The sequence below is a fragment of the Tauraco erythrolophus genome, chromosome 19, assembly GCF_009769465.1.
Source record: "Tauraco erythrolophus isolate bTauEry1 chromosome 19, bTauEry1.pri, whole genome shotgun sequence".
Taxonomy (NCBI): Eukaryota; Metazoa; Chordata; class Aves; order Musophagiformes; family Musophagidae; genus Tauraco; species Tauraco erythrolophus.
In genome coordinates this window covers 5879798-5896646 of record NC_141483.1, presented here as the reverse complement: position 1 = coordinate 5896646, position 16849 = coordinate 5879798, and the positions used below count along the sequence as shown (strand labels likewise).

The 16849-nt window shown below is 37.9% G+C and overlaps 1 protein-coding gene across 1 annotated transcript in view; it reads left to right on the top strand.

The window, feature by feature from the left end:
- The window catches only part of CABIN1 (calcineurin binding protein 1), a 113272-nt gene that overhangs the window by 27422 nt on the left and 69001 nt on the right, over positions 1-16849 (top strand). Inside the window, 5 exon segments of the mRNA XM_086623810.1 lie at positions 1660-1920; positions 2591-2742; positions 3312-3490; positions 14026-14208; positions 15972-16303. Coding sequence (XP_086479936.1) covers positions 1660-1920; positions 2591-2742; positions 3312-3490; positions 14026-14208; positions 15972-16303 — 1107 coding nt within the window.

Genomic DNA, 16849 nt, shown 5'->3' with positions numbered 1-16849 from the left:
GACAGAGAATTTTCATAGAAAAAGTTGTTACAAATTCATTAGCTCTTTATGCATGACGATGATGAAAAAGTTAGAGTCGTTATGAAGTTTATTGCCAAAATGAGCAATTCTGAATGCTCTCTGACAGTGGCAAGAGTTGCTAGGGGAAATGTTTTGTCTGCCTGTTTGGACCAGTAAACTCTATTTCTGATTTAACTATTCTGACTTAGAAATATTATGTACTCCACAACTGGAAGCAGAATGAAAAAAGAAGTGCTGCTCCTGAGCATCTGCTGTAATTTGTAAAAACTTTTAGTGTTTGAACTATAGAGAACAGTATTGGGAACATCCTTTGTTTCCAGGAGAACATATTTACAGGAAGGTGTCAGGTCTTGCATCTGAGCTGCCTGTGTAACTATTAACATTGCACTTCCCATAGACACTTATACAGCGTTTGACCCTCAAAGAAGACAGACGATGGAAGTGTGTGTATTAAAGGAGAACAAATGGTTCATTAATAGTAGGTTTGAAATGACAGCTAACAGTAGAGTTTTCTTTCTGAGGCTAATTACATCCCAGAGCTCCAAAACTAACTAGTCAGAAAATGAAGTTATAGTTTTATGCCTTTGATCTATCAAAAGTTTGGTCTTACTGTCTTGCGGCCTCTTGACTGTGAGGGACTTGCTGAAGAATTCCAGGGATAATGCTGGAGTTACTTTGTGTTACCAGATAAAAGGTACAATACAGAACAGCCATCTTAAGTTGTTGATCAAATCAGAATGTTTATTTAGGACTACTTGAATCTTCCTTTTTTTTTTTTCCCAAGTGAATATATTAAAATGGCACAATCTACTAAGAAAAGCTCTATTATAATAAAAGATAAATTGGAACAAGATAATCTCCCTTCCAGGGATATAGCTCTTCAGGAATGTGATTCTTCTACACAAAAACCTCATTATTCTCCTCTCCTTACATAATATTTAGAAGGTGAAAGGCTATGTTGTAGTTTTTGAAGTGCAACAAGTGCTTAGGATACTGTCATAGCCCAGCAATTTAAATTTATAAACTTCTTTTTCAAAGAGAGAAAATTACGGTAATAAATCTTTACATTTAGTTTTTTATGTGACTTTGTTGGCAGCTAACCTTAATTTATGCTGCTGGTTTTAATTTCTTTGGGGAGAGGGGTATTCTTGCCATATTCAGCTCAAAATTAGGTGCATTGCAAACAAGATAAAATACATTTCTTCAAAGATAATAGTGATCCGTATTGGCTCTGGGAGACTTAGTTGCAGAACAAAACAAGTAGTATTTTTTCTCTGAATATTTAAAATAATTACAGTTCTGAAAAAGTGGTAAAGTTACTTTTTGTAGACATGCATACTAATGTGTTATTTTTAACATTTATGTTTATATATGTATTCTTACACTTCTGTCTTAACTATTTTGTTCTGGTTATTTGTGTCAGCAGTTACTGGAACGAACAAAAATCTATTCATAAAGACATTTTGTGGGCCATCAGGATGTATTTGATCACTTAGATATGTTCCATGTCTTTTAGGTTGAAAATATTTTAAATTATGTGCCTCGTTTATGCACTTCTACATGCAAGAATGTATTTTTAGAATTTTTCATCCCAGCCACAGCGAATTCATGTATTCTCAACACTTGATTCAATCACAGATGGAAGAGCGTCGAGACAGTATGTTGGAGACAGCCAAATTGTGTTTTACGTCAGCATCTCGCTGTGAGGGAGATGGTGATGAAGAGGAGTGGCTTATTCATTACATGCTGGGGAAGATTGCGGAGAAGCAGAAACAGCCTCCTGTTGTCTATCTGCTTCATTACAAACAGGCAGGTCATTACCTGCATGAGGAGGCTGCCCGTTATCCAAAGAAGATTCACTACCATAATCCACCAGAACTTGCCATGGAAGCATTGGAGGTAAAAGGAAGTTAAATACGTAGGCTTGAAAACCTTGTTCTCTACAGCTAACAGAATACCAGTTATTATTAGTTGATATTATTAGACAAATGTGCATGGTGCTCTGCAGCTGGGAACATTTACAAGACTAACTTGGGGGCTAAAATGGAGCCTGTTAGTTGGGCTAGTTTTGCTTTAAAGACAGTTTATGTGTACAGTCTCAATACTGGACAGACAGGCAGAATTTCCGTTTCTGGATTTTGCTGGACACAGTTCATTAGTTAATTTTCATCAAAATCAAACATGGATAGTTTCACAAGCATCGCATACCTATGAAAGCGTAAGTTCATGCATGAGTTGGAACAGTGGTCGTAACATCTTTGCTTTCACTGTGTTGTCTGGTAAAAATAGTTGATCTAGAACATACTCAGTGATGACCTGTTTCCAAGCAGACCAGATCTGCTGTCATTGTTGTATTCCGTAGGTTACAGTTAGAAAAATTTTACAGTGTTCAGATCTTGTCATTTACAAGCAACTTTCAAAGGCTGGAAAAGTCCTGTCCGGGTGAGTTTAGGTAGCAGCTGACCGTCAGTACTAACCCCTGCAGTTTCTACAGAGAAGAGACTAGTCGTAATAGGTTGCAGAGCTATGAATTCTTTACTGACCGAATGGACTTCAATCTGTGTTCTAGGTATATTTTCGTCTTCATGCTTCTATTTTGAAACTTGTGGGGAAACCAGACTCTGGAGTAGATGCAGAGATACTAGTTAGTTTCATGAAGGAAGCTTCTGAGGGACCATTTGCCAGGGGTGAGGAGAAGAACACCCCAAAAGTTGCAGAAAAGTGAGTGCTAATTTCCAGGAGTACCCTCTGAAAGCATACTTAAAAACTACTGTATAATAGATTATAAAAATGAAGATGAATGAAATATAAACCAAAGTGATTAGAATTAATTCTAATGTTTGCAGTTTTCAGGTACTGTGAGCACTGAGATTATACGCTACTCAGATCTTCTTAATATGTGGCACAGCGTAGATGGGAAGGGAACAAAATAGAACAATTTTGATCTTGTGTTCCATTTTGAAGCCACTGTTTTTATTTATTAATAAAATCAAATTTTTTAATCAACTATTAACAAATGCAAAAGCGAAGGGCCTTTATTTTAAAGGGTAAGAGACTTTAGTCCTCACAATTTGTCTGATTAACAACTACAAAATAAAGAATGTTTTACGATTGACCAGTGACAAGGGAGGAATATAACCTGTACTAAAAATCCATCGTTTAGAATTTGTTAGTAAGATTTGATTACTGTATTGGAAGTGTTGTAAGAACATGTAGTCTCCTTTTGTACTTTGTATATGTCCCTAGTATGTTAACACTTTACTTTTTTTTTTTTTCCTTGCCCTTCCTAGGGAAAAAGCTTGCATGATTGATGAAGACTCTCACTCTTCAGCCGGAACAGTGCCGGGCCCTGGGACTTCCCTCCCCTCATCCTCCGGTCCAGGTCTGACATCCCCACCTTACACAGCCACTCCAGTTGACCACGATTACGTCAAATGTAAAAAACCCCGTCAGCAGGCAACGCCGGACGGTACAGTCCCTGTTCTCAATACTGGCAGCACAGAGAGGTGCTCTAATCATGGGGGGTTTGACCAGGAATGATCAAACTGCTCATTTCCAGGAGGGTGATGGGTCTGTGGTAACACGGGCAATATTGAAGCTCATTACCTTTATAAATTCAGTGCTTTGAATAGAATCAATGTGCAGTCAGAGCTTTAAATAAAAAATTCAAAGTTGTCACCTGCCACCATTGGCCCCTGTCACTTAGTCAAAATGGGAGGATCGGAGGAGTATGTAGCTGACTAAATTTTCAGTGATTTTTTTATTTATTTTTTTTCTCCACAGTTAAGTGTCTGTCTGAGCTTATTAGGTAAGACGTGGGTCCAATCTTTGGACGACTGGACACTGTTTCAGTGCCTATGTGAAATGACCAGGTGAAAATTTGAACTGTGGCTGAAACAAGACAAATTGTTAAAGAGGCAAAGCAAAACAGTATTAACCTTTTTCGAAGGAGGCAGGTGGCAACTATTTTGAATGCATTGTGTATCAGCACGAAGTGATTTGCATGACAGTTCAGTAGACTTCATCTTTTAATTTTTCTTTATCATTTACAATGACTGGTTAGCAGCTCATCTCTATAGAATATGAAGTGATATAACAAATAATTGGCTTATAAATGCAGAAGGTAGGGGGATATCACAGTGTTACTGAAGATTTTGCAATATACATGTATAGTAGAAATTAAGTTACTATTTAAATAACCTGACATTATTATTTGGCTAGGAATTTTATTCTGATTCTACTCTCCTGGCCATTTTTATCCATCTGGATCTGCAAGTATCAGCACTCAAGGAGAAAAATACCTGCAGCGTATAGCTTAGTGTTGGTAGAATGTGGCAAATCCCACAGAAGTGCTCTGCTTGATATGATTTTATTTCTGGAGGGTGGGCTGCTTCCTATTGTCATTTTCTGAAGATTTGTAAATAACTTTGATGACATAAATGTTCATATGCCTGGAAACTCTGCAAGGTGAATTTATTCCTTTTCAACCACAAGTAATTCTTGGTGAAACTGACAGAAGATCTGTCATCTCTTTCACTGAATTGAATAGAGAAATGTTCCTTTTGTCCACGCTTACGTTTCAATAAGGAGTAATTCACTGGACTGTTTTGATATTGTATGTAGTGTGTTAGTGTGAATGGGTTATATAGTGATTAGGCTCTTATATTAGCCCTTTGATATCTTTTGGCACAGCAAACTCAGAAGGGGGCAAATATTTTAAGTATTTCCTAAACAGTATTCCCTGTGAGAAGCAGTTCTGCCTAAGACTACATCTGCCTAGATCCTGAAGACTGTTGAAATGTTGCCAGGAGATACATAATTTAGATAAATATTCCAATATATGTTGTTAGTATACTCACTCAAAGTAAGGTATTACGGACTGTGGCATGCTAGTTGCCCAATGGGAGCGAAGTTGGCTGCTTAGCAAAGCCTGAATGTGCAAGCTAAGCGATGTCTACCTCTGCCAGGGCTGAAGTAGCAGTTCCTGGGTCTGCTAGCTTAGCCTAGCTAGGACTAAACTTCCCTGCTGTCAAAGCAATTCAAAGTGTCAGCTGCTGAAAGATGTGGAGTTAGAGTGATCTTTAGGAATGCTGTGTGTAACCATGACAAGTAGAATTGCAAAGTACTGCATCATTCATAACATTTTGTAAGTTGCTGGCACAACTGAACTCTGGATACAGCATATTGAAGAGCCCCAGGAAACTGGAATATTTGCCTTGGGGCCTTTACAGATGGAAGGAGAGTTAGCAGGCTGAGCAATGCTCAGAAGTCTTCCACTTTTATATTATTACATATACTGTGCTCCTCTGCATACATTTGCATTTTATTTGTATTAAAATACATACTTTTGAAGTAAAATACTCTTGACACACATAATCACAACACTGAAGAAGACTGGTGCCTGCATCTCCATTGTACCATTCCTAAAAATTGCAAGAAAATATCCATCCTTTGACTACTCTTTAGGATTTTTTTTTGTTCCCTACCATTCTGACAGCAAACAAAACCATCTATATTGTTGTTCACAGAACAAATAATTTGGCCTAAATTTGACCTAGATATTTATTCTTTCTGAGGCCTGACAGTACTCTAATTTACTTTTGTATCTATATTGTTGATCATATATGACATAAACAAAGTAAGAGCATTATACAGAGTCTTACCTACAAAATTCTCTTCATATTTTACCATAAACCAACATGCTAGTTGAGATTGCTGTCATTGCTGACCTGTGAGACCTCTTTTTGACCATTTTTGGGTGCTGCACCTCAAGAAAACGTGACCTGTGAGGAAAGAGAGAAGGAATTGGGATGGTTTGTGTAGGGATGAGAAGAGTGAGAGGAGGCATGACAGCAGTGTAACCTAAATAGTGTTGAAGGCTGTACAAAGAGTTAGAGGCAAAACCTCGGGATTTCAGTGTCTGGGAGAGACAGAACAGACAGTATTGGACTTAAATTGCATATTCAATCTGGACATTAGAAAATAGTGTTAGAGTAGTATTAGGAAATACTATTTAGCAAAAAAAAAAAAAAGTGAAACACTCTAATATCTTCCAGGGGATAGTATAGAACTGCAATGCTTCAGCACTGGAAGTCTTTAAAAAGTGGCGATACAGCCATCTGCCAGGAATTATGGAGATGTAATTTATCCTGATGGAAAAAGGAATAGACTAGATGAATTCTTGTGGTTCCTTCTGAGCCCTATTTTTTCTATTAATTTTATGTTGTTTGTGGAGGATGTTTTTTTTTTTCTTGGAGGGGTAGGCATTGTGGGTTTTGTTGTTGTTGTTGGTTTTTTTTAAATCAAGATATCCAGCAGTGTGCTTTCTAGTGCAGGAAGTTCTCATTACAAGCAGAAGAGAATTACTGTACAGCCAGACGTCTTTCCTTGAAAATATTGGGACTCTGATCTTCAAGCATTCATCTGTAGATAGGTAAAGTTGTGAGGGCAGACTTGTTTCGGATACATTGTATTTAAATGTGATGTTATAGCTGTGTAGCTCTCCAGAACGTTTTGCTGGTGGAAAAAGACGACCAGGATATGCAGAAATCACGGTTAAAGTTGAGAGCATTGAAAAGCTTTATATCCAGTGAACACTGGTGATACTCCTTTTAAGTCATATATTTAATGAAAATGGGAGAAAGGAACCAGTAAATACAGCTTGTAAAGTAACTAAACTTCTTTTTCCTCATGGCAGCTGCTGGCATGTATCTCCTTCAAGGAGACAGAAGTATTGCTGAGTGGCAACTGTTAGTTGCTGGCTGACTAGCTGCTGTCATGTGTGTAAAATAGGCAGCTTCCTTTCTCTTTCCGTGTCCTTCCATTCAGCAACATCTTTCCTTCCTTCTGTTAATCCTGTCTTTCCTGTCATCACCCCCTGCCTGTTGCTGTTTTATAACCCTCCAAAATTAAAACCCTGGATTTGCTAGTAGAAGCCTGAGGTTTAGACTTTTTTTTTTTTATTTTCCAAGAGCAAAGTAGGAAGCAAGAAAAACCAGGAACTCAGCAGGGACCAAGACTTATCGTTACCTGGGATGTCACCATATTGGCACGGTTAAATGGCCAGTGTTTTATGTACCAAACCAGATGTGCTCATTGTCCTCCTTTATACAGGCTGGATGTGTGTAGTCATTAGGGACCAATCACAGTACAGACTTCAAGCAGTTTAATTTTACCTAAATTTTGTGCTAAGCATTACAGTTAGTTCAGAAAGCAGTAAAAGTATTAAATTAAAAAAAAAATGGATGAGAAATGTTTCCAAAAAAAGTGGACTGGGAAGTTGTTGTGAGGTCTCTTTTTGCTGTAATATGCCTTTGTTGTGTTGATATTCAGTTCCATGTTACTGTGGTGGTATGCAGATGATGTATTCAGTATCCATTGCTACTGCAGTGTTAAAATGTCTTATTGTTTTAAGTCTTCATCCATGTCATGTAGTATGATATGTGTAGTTAGACGTAATTGTCCTTTTTTTGTGTTTGTCTTTGCCTGATTGCTTTGCAACCAATATTGCCCGTGCTGCCTCTAACCTTTATACAAATCTCTGTTCCCCAGGCATTTTCTTCCTGCTTTCACCTGTCACGGCTTGCTTTTAATAATTGGCAAAACCTGCATGATAAACTCACTGGGAAAGGCTACTTGCTTCATGCTGTGGGAGAAGTCTCACTTCATAGTCTGTTGGTCTGTAATTCTGCAAATGTTATGAATATGCACAGTTTTTTTGTAAACGGGGGTTCTCAACATCCTGATGAGACAAAGGTGATCTCTGAGAAACTTTTTGCACCAGGTTGTCACTCATGCCAAACTAAATAAGCTTCTAAGATGGAGTGGATATTTCTGTGCATAAAAAGAACATCCACATTGCATTTTGGAACATTAAAATCCTACCCTTCAAAATTTTCTCTCTCCAGCAGTTTAAAATGAAATATTTCAGTCTGCAGTACATATCCTTTTCTGGCACATGGTACTGGATGTTCATGGGGACTGCATACTGGACTACTTGAATAATGAATCAGATCCAGTTTATTGCAGGACGCTCCATTTTACCTTTCCCCAGTTTAACCTCTCTGTGATTAGTGGAAGTGTCACACTGACATTTAGTGTGAGATTATGTGAAAAGGATTTGACTAAATAAATGGCACATTGCTGAGATACTCTCTTGCCCCACACTGGAAGACAGAGGAAAAGCAATATAGGACTGCAAGTTACCGACACGCAGTCAGTGTTCAGTGCAGCTGGACAAAACGTAGGCTCTCATCTTTGACTCATGTTCCAAGAGAACTCCCTTTATACATTAAGAGGACTTGCTGCCCTCAAGAAATTAACCTGCTCCCATGCAAATCTCCGCAATTCTTTTGTTTGTAATAATGTGCAAGTGCCTTTTGATACAGAGCTGAATGTTGTCTTCTGTTATGGGTGGAATCTGTTTCAAGAATGAGAATTGTGTGGTACATCAGGTTTCTGACTACAGACCGATAAAGAAAAATGCTAATACACACAAATGAAGAAGGGAGGTACAGTGCCAGGCAGGCAGGACAAAGAGAGACAGTCTGTACATCCACAGCCTGTGAATAACCCACCTTTATTGCATGAGATTATTTTTTTTAATAATATATAGTTAGTTATTCATATCTCCGAACTGTGCAGCAGGATTTTTTACTGTAACTTGAGTTGGCATATGTATCTAGCTCTTCAGCAAAGCTTTCTGTGACACTTGTTTCTGATGTTTTACTTGTAGCTGATTGTGTATCACATTTCAGATATCTTGTATTACAACTGCTTTCCTTCAGATATTTAAGAAAGAAAAAGATATTATTTAGAAAAAGTGAGTTATACCTTCCTGGCTTTCTGAGACTGTTACCTGCCCCCACGTGCAGGTGTTTCAGAGGTCTTCTCCCTCCTCCTTTGAATTTTGAGAAAGTTTCAAGGGATGGAGGGCTGACAACACGCTTACTGAGCTGCACAGTAATTTAATGACAAAGGCAGAATACCTCCTTCATGTTGGCACCGTGAAGCTGTTCTTCAGCTCCCCTGAGAATAAATCACGTAAGCTCGTACCACGAGCAGATGTTACCTGGTCAGCATACTTAGTAAAAGCTCTGTCATTAGGACCGTGTGTCTGCTAGTTCAGGTCACTTACCCTTTCACACATCACTGTCTCTTCTCTTCTCTCCTTCAGCCCTGTGAGTGGACACAGTTTAGGTAACCAGGCTTACGGCGTACGGTCCACAGGGCTTATGGTGCATATGGGACAATGCTGGCACAGGGTAATAGCTAGTAAAGTATTGAGTCTTTTTTTTCCTGTTGCATTTTAAAATTAAATACTCATTTAGATTCCCCAAAGCGTAACGCAGCTTTTTACTGTTAATGGGCAGGCGTGCAGGTGGCGTGCCCGAATGCTAATAGAGCAAAGTGACAAAGGCTTGCGCTGGTACGGAGCAACAGCGTGGAACAGGGAAGTGTGGAAGTCAACCCAGTAAACCTATTATTTCATTCAGGGTAAGATTGATCTTGAAATGCTTTTGAGCACAGAATTAAGTCAAATGGACTCCAGGTATTTTTCTAATATCCAAGACAGATGTGTTTCAGTAACGATAGCTACTTAGTTATCCAAGCGACTGGCAGGATCTTACTGTGATACAATAAAGCTCTTGGCAGTACAGATGAACATACAAGTTCTTTTTTCCTGATGGCATCTTTCCAATAAGCAGTATTTTTTACTAATCACTTGGAAAGTTAACAAGATTCTTCCTTTTGACCTTTTCACATCTTCTGTCCAGAGCTGCTCTTTTTCACCTGTTGACAGAGTAGGTAATATAGTCTGACATAGAAATCACTGAAATATCACAAGTTGAATACATTATAAGGAATGAGTTCTAAAAAAATATAATTTTTCTCTCGAGTGCTGTTTCCTTATCTTTAGAAATAAACATTAAATACTTAATATCAAATAGAGATTTCAGTTCATCAAGTTGTTTGAAGTCTTCCTAAAACTTAGGAGTGATGCAACAAAGTAATGAAAAAAAATGTGATAATATCAAAGAGACAATCTGGTATCAGGACATATTTTTTAATAGGAATTTTGTTGCAGTTATTTTTGCACAATTTAGTAGATCTTTTTCCCTATTCTCTTCATCTCCACTACAGTTAATAATTTTGGGACATTAATACCCAGTTGCGTTTTTATCTTAGCTTTTGAAATAATAAGAAGCTTGACAGGAAGGGACCTCAAAAGAATATTTAGTCCTTGATTTCTCATTTGCTTATAACTGAGAAATCACTTTAGCGTTTTGGAAAAGCTTGCCTTATTGCTATTGCCGGATGAGGGAACTAAGAAAATACCTTAGGTAAACAAAATAGTAAAACAGCCATTTTTTAACTTGTCAATTACACCGAGTTGCATTAAATTGTATTTTAATTATTGTAGAAAATAATAAAAAGCACTGATGTTCTCTTTGGATTTGCATCTTTCAAAAGGACAGGTAGCAATAGCACTTGGGAATTTGGAATTAATTCTCATGTCTCTCGGGCTACAGTGGTCTTGGTATGTAGGTTGAGTAACTAATGACTGTCTCAACTACAGTCAACACTTAATCAGATGAAGGAAAAGCTTTATAACACAATGAATGTAAAAATATATGGTGCGTGTCTGTCTAGTATATGGATAAGATATTTGTGAGTTAGGGTAGAAAAGCATAGTACTTTCATGTATGAAAAATATGTAGACTTTTTTTAAAAAGCAGAGTTAGGATGTGACTTGGTACAATTGCTGTGAGTTCTGCATTACATACTACAGCATTTAGGTACTGACAGAGTTTTATTATATGAAGGTACATCTTGGGTAACCAAACAAATGATAGTTATCTGTCTACCTGTCTTTGAAAACCTCCAGTGATTCCATAGGTTCTCTATGCCATTTTTTAACTGTATGTAACAGTTAGGCTACAGATTAGGGGGGGAAAAAAGCCATTTTCTTGATGCAATTAAAACCTATTGCCTCTTGCTCTGTACTTAGTGAATATGAAGAGCAATTACTGTATTTTTATTTTGGTTAATTATATATATTTGGAAATTCTCCATCATCTTTTTGAAGATAAGTCCAATTCTCCCAATGTTTTTCTTATATGCCGTATCATTAATGTCCCATCATTTTTTCTCCTCTCCTCTGAGTTCATTCTAGTTATTCAGTGTATTTTTTAAAATGTGAGTCCCAAATACAGACACCATAATTAAGCTTAATTTTCATTAGTGCTCAGTAGAACAGGAAGACTCTTATGTATTTTTTCTGTGAAGTTACTGATTATACATTCAAGTGTGATAGTTTGCTGAATTGCTTTTACAATAGCATGACATTTTGACCATTTCTGGTTTGAGAATCGCTAATTCTTTACAAGTATATGTGAATATATGTGCTTGGATACACACACACACTTTTTCTGCTACTGATCTTGTTATGGTTTAGGTGCTTATAGGTGAATTTATTTATTTATGCTCAAATAATTCTGGGGAAAATGAAGGCTGGCTGGCTAATAGCTTTGACTTTTTATCCTTTATAAAGACAGGTACTACACTTTGTTCTCCATTCCCTGGAACTTTACCCATCCTCTGTGACTTCTGAGAAATTAATACTAGTAACTGGTGGCTGCTGCTAATTTCTGAAATACTCCAGTGTTTTTCTTCAGGCCCACTTAGTTTGGAAGCATCTACTGCATTCAAGAAGTGTCTAAAATAATAGGAAGCTGACTCAATAGTAGTCTTCCTCTGTTTTTCAGTGATTAAGGAGCCCAGTGTTAATATCATCAAGATTATTTTTTTTTATAGTTAACGTATTGAAAGTAAAGGAGAATGAACATACATGCCTAGACCTACACTCATTTTAGTAGAAATTTCAAGTCGAAATAGGTAGTTAATTGTAGGGAGGTATTTATATCTGTTCCCCATTGGGAAAAGTTTCCCTGTCACGCATACGTTTGAAACATAACATGCTAAATGATTGTCTCTCTTTGCATGCTGAGAAGTCAGTGTAATTTCCTAGTGATCTGATATCACTCTCGTATATTGGTCTAGCAGTTCTTGATTTACATTCTAATGCCTCATCTGTCATAACCCACACATCAGAACTGACCTCCAGGCTCATGGCAACATTTGGACATTTGCAATTTATTCTTTTCCCCGAGATGAGTAATTTAGCCACTTTGCCACAGATGCAGAAACTTCCTTTAAAAAAAAAAATAAAATTGAAGGGAGCTACTGTAAATGTTTTTCCTGATGCCAACTGGGAGTTCAGCAGTATCCATTTGTACCACAGAAGGTTATTAAAGCTTTATAAATGAGTCATTTAAAGCTTGACTGACCTCTCTTCAGAACCCTTCTCTTCCCATTCTTTATAATTACATTCTTTCTATATAAAACTTGTCATCATTAACCAACTATATAACTTCCAATTAGGAAGCAAAGACTGTTCCCCCATTCTTTTTCAAGATACAGTTTTATTAAGATCTGTTCAGTGAAAGGGAAGGTTTTCTTTGTGTGGTAGTGAAAAGCCTACAGAGTGCATCAAATTTGGTTTAAATTTGTTGGAATCCTAATAAGCAGAACCTGATCTGCAAGCTGAAGGTCTGCAGAGGGATTTATCTTGATAAAATAAGTTCATAGGAGGCCCTTAGCTCTCTCCTGTACAAGTGCAATTCAGATGGAACAGATGAAATTTAATTAAATTACCAGCTCATCTCAAAGCAAGGGCTTTTCCTTTTTTAATTTTCTTTCTTGATCTTATCAAGAAAATTAATGAATAAGAATGCAGTGGAACTACCTAGATAATGGATGTAACATGCCTCTTGGTTAAGCTATTCTTGTATCTTAAGCAGAAACTGAAAATTAATCTTTAGGGCTACAGATTTAGAGAGAATTGCCTGTATTGGAATTTTGTGTTGGGCACTGTTGGCATATGTATGTTGGCACAATGTAACAGAAAAATGCTAATTTCCCATCGCAGTGGGAATATGCATACATCTTTTTGTTGGAGATACTAAGCTGCGTTTTTTGGTCATGCAGGGTTGCTTCTGATAACCCTTGATGCAGAAGAGCTTGGGTTGTATCAGGCAGATTTCAGACATAGGTGGAAGGTTTTCACTTGCCTCTTTGTTCTGAGGTGTGAATTTTGTCCCCCATGATGAAGCCACGATCCCATACAGCTTTTCCTGTGCTGTAACAGCTATCAGCAGGTTAACAACTTAGTTGTGACTGTAATGTAGTCAGCAGCCAACATACACTACTCCACTCTGTCAGGGCAAAGTCACTTCTATTCTTCTGTCTACTGCCGTGAAGTCCAAGAGTTTTCCTGTCTATCTTAGACCTAGTTCTTTGATGGATTGTTCATTTGCCCTATCAAATCACCTTTCAGAACATGTGCTGAACAGCATCTAACACCTGCAGGATAGATGGCATCAGTGATCACTCCTGTAAGTCTTTGCCCTCTAATGGTACTGATTTTTCTGTCCTTCACAGGTAATTTTACCAGTATTATTGTTCGTGGTTTTCTCTTGTCAGTTGTGTCAGACTCAAAATTATACTGAGTCCTTTTCAAGGTAAATGACACAGTAAACCTGAGAAATCTTATGGGACCATACTACCTGAAATATTGCATCCTCAGCTTTCGAAAGTTGAGCATCGTTCCTTTTGAATCAGATTCCAAGATGATATTCTAGGAAGAAATGTGGTGGGGCAGGAAGCTCTCTGTTACATTAGTGTTAAGTAATACCTAGTGAAAGAAGACTGGGGTTTTAATTTCTTAGCACAAAGAGGCAAGATGAAAATGATCAGTTGAAGTAGACAACTTAAAAGAAAATAAATATCTTTTAGACAACAGAATTGGTGGTTGTTAAGGATGCTGTATTGTACTTGAAAGGGGTTTGCAGAGTGGCTGCAGTTTTATGTTGCTGTTACCAAGATGCAAGTAACAGCTTGGTAAGTATTATGTGGTGCATTCCTCCTCTATCTGTTTTGCAGAGAGGAGTCAGGATAGCACTGCCGCGGTGCTGTCTGACTCCAGTTCCACGCAGGATATGTTTAATGAGCCTGCCAGTTCTCAAGACAGCCTGAGGAAGACTTACACAGAGAAGAGGATTTCTACTACCTGTGCTGATGCACTGATGCCCAGCAAAGAGACCCTGGGATCTGCAGAGGATAAGAGTATGTCTGATTTAATAGATAATGTCAGCTGGGGTATTCTCATTAGAATGTTTCTTCTGGCCTGCAGAAGCACTGAAACACGCTGCACTGTGACTGAAAATTTTAACTCGGTGTTACTGCTTTGGGTATGTGTGTAGCTTAAAACTGAAACTGTGGTTTGCTTATGTGGTCGTCATCCTACTTTGTACTACCTGTTAAACCATACAAAGAAAAGAATAATGATAAACTACTGTCTGTGGTGGCCCTTTGACTGGCTTGCCTTCTCTTAGGTTATTATTCACTCTTTCTTCAATGTTTCAAATCTCTAAACAATTTAAGGAGTAGTTATTTGAAGACAGTCTCAAACAAAACATTTTTTCTTTTCCCAAGGTATAGATACCCCTTTTGTTCTGGCCCAGTAACAGCTTGAAGTGTTCAAGGCCAGGCTGGATGAAGCTTTGAGCAACCTGATCTAGTGGAAGGTGTCCCTGCACATGGCAGGGGGGTTGGAACTAGATGATCTTTAAAGTCCTTTCCAGCTCAAACCATTCTATGATATTCAGTGCATAGAAAAGCACAAGTAGTGGAATTGGATGTTTTATTCCATTGGGTGCTTTATTTCAGAGAAGTGGAATTGCTCTCTACCAAACTTTTCCGTATGTTAATAGTAGTAAGTGTTCTGTATTCCACTGGAAAAATTGTTTCAAAATCCATTAGCTGGAATTTCTGTGTCTGATGTTTGTACAGTTGCATGTGGCAGTAGATAGAGGTTGAACTTCAGTAGGGAAAGACAAACAAGACCAATGTATAAATTTTGCCCACTTTTCTGGGTTGTGGAACTGGAATGTTGTATTTTTCCATAAAGCTCTCTATGGAGTAAAATTATAATGGATACATAGATTGTCCCAAGCACATTTTGGAAAATTTGTGTTCTGGAAATCATGTTTGACTCAAAGGAGAAAAGGTTAAGGAGCAGCTTCATACTTGAGGATGGAGTATACTTTAGTATAGCTTGCTAGGAGAGAAGATCTAGTGTAAGAGGCTCTTTATCCTAGCAAAGACAAAGACACAGTAAACTTCTGTAACTAAAAATCAAAGTTAAAAAAATCAATCTGCATGTAGCATGCATGTTTTCAGCAATAATGGCTACCTAACAAGAAATGTGAAAGCTCCCACTAAGATGTTTTCTGAAGTAAGATTCAGTATCCTTCAAGAAAAGATGGGTCAATTGAACGATGAGTTACCAAGTTAATCGCAAAAACATTTGGATAAAACTGTAGGTCCTGTGTTATCCAGAAGGCCAGGTTAGCTGCTGCTAATCATTCTGTCCCAGCCTAAATTGTTTTCTGAAATTGTGTTCCTCTAGGTGGGTTGTTAAGAATAATACATTTCACTCGGCAGGATGGCTTTAATTTGCTGTTCCTTCTTCCTTTCTTTGCAATAGAATTCTACTGAATTTGCACTTTTATTTTATCATGTTCCCCCTTCCTGCCATCTTCCAACAGTATATCAAATCCTTCATTGTGTAAGGTGTGCTGAATTCTTAGTATTGCTCAGGGAAAAACCCAAATGGAGAGATCAATGTTTGGCTCTGTCTGTTAATGAGCTGAAGATTACTTATTCATTAAACATCAGGAATAGTACCACTCAATATTTCTGTCTTTGCTTTAATGGAGAAAAGGATTACCATTTGTTGTATCTAATTTTCGTAATTTTGTGTATTTCATTTGCCATTTTGTAATTTTTATTGTCATTTTTGTCTTCTCTTAATGTTCCAGTTGCAGGAAAGTCAGAAGAGCTGCTGGAATGCTCAGAGTCTTACCATCCTGCTGAGTCCACTGGCCAGAAAATTCTGGTGGATCCTCAATCTGCTTCTGGCAATCCCATCAAAGCTGCAGTCCCCCCACCCACACAGTGGGACTGCAAGAAGAAAGCTGAACCTTGTGGAGATGCATCTGAATTTCCTCATGGTCTTCCAGCAGACCTGGAGGAGCAGCGGAAGTTCCTGACAGAGCAGTGTATTGCCTCCTTCTGTTTGTGTCTCAGCCGCTTTCCCCAGCACTACAAGAGCCTCTACAGACTGGCGTATCTGTACACTTACAGCAAGACCCACAAGGTGAGCAGACTGGTGATGTGGTGCTGACTAACTCTGTGTGTTGCCCAAGGAAACAAACCGTATTGTCATTTTACCAATTTCGAAGTCTTGGTGTTAAAATACAGCAGATAAGTTTGTTTAATGCAGTTTGGATTGGAACTGTGCTTTGGGAAGTCTTCAGTTCCTGGAGTGTCTGATTCATGCGTGTGAGGCCAGATAAGTTGAAAATTTCTTGTTTTATTACTGAACTAAGTAATTTTTTGTCATTCTGCAGAGAATTACCTTTTAGATATGTCACAATAAATTAAGATGTTCTTGTAAAAATGTCAGCAATTATTTTCCTGAGTAAGTGGACTGAAAAGTGACTTGGAAGCAGAAATTAATCAGTATTGGTGCAAACACATCATGTGAGACAGACTTTCTGGCTATCTTGAGTCTTTGTGTGTAGAATGAAAGTTTTCCTACTGTCAGAGCATAGAGGTCATCCTGAGTAAGACAAAATTATTTGCTGTTTAGAAATCACTGAGTGAAAGCCAGTCAGTGATGCTACTGCTCACGAGCTGGTGA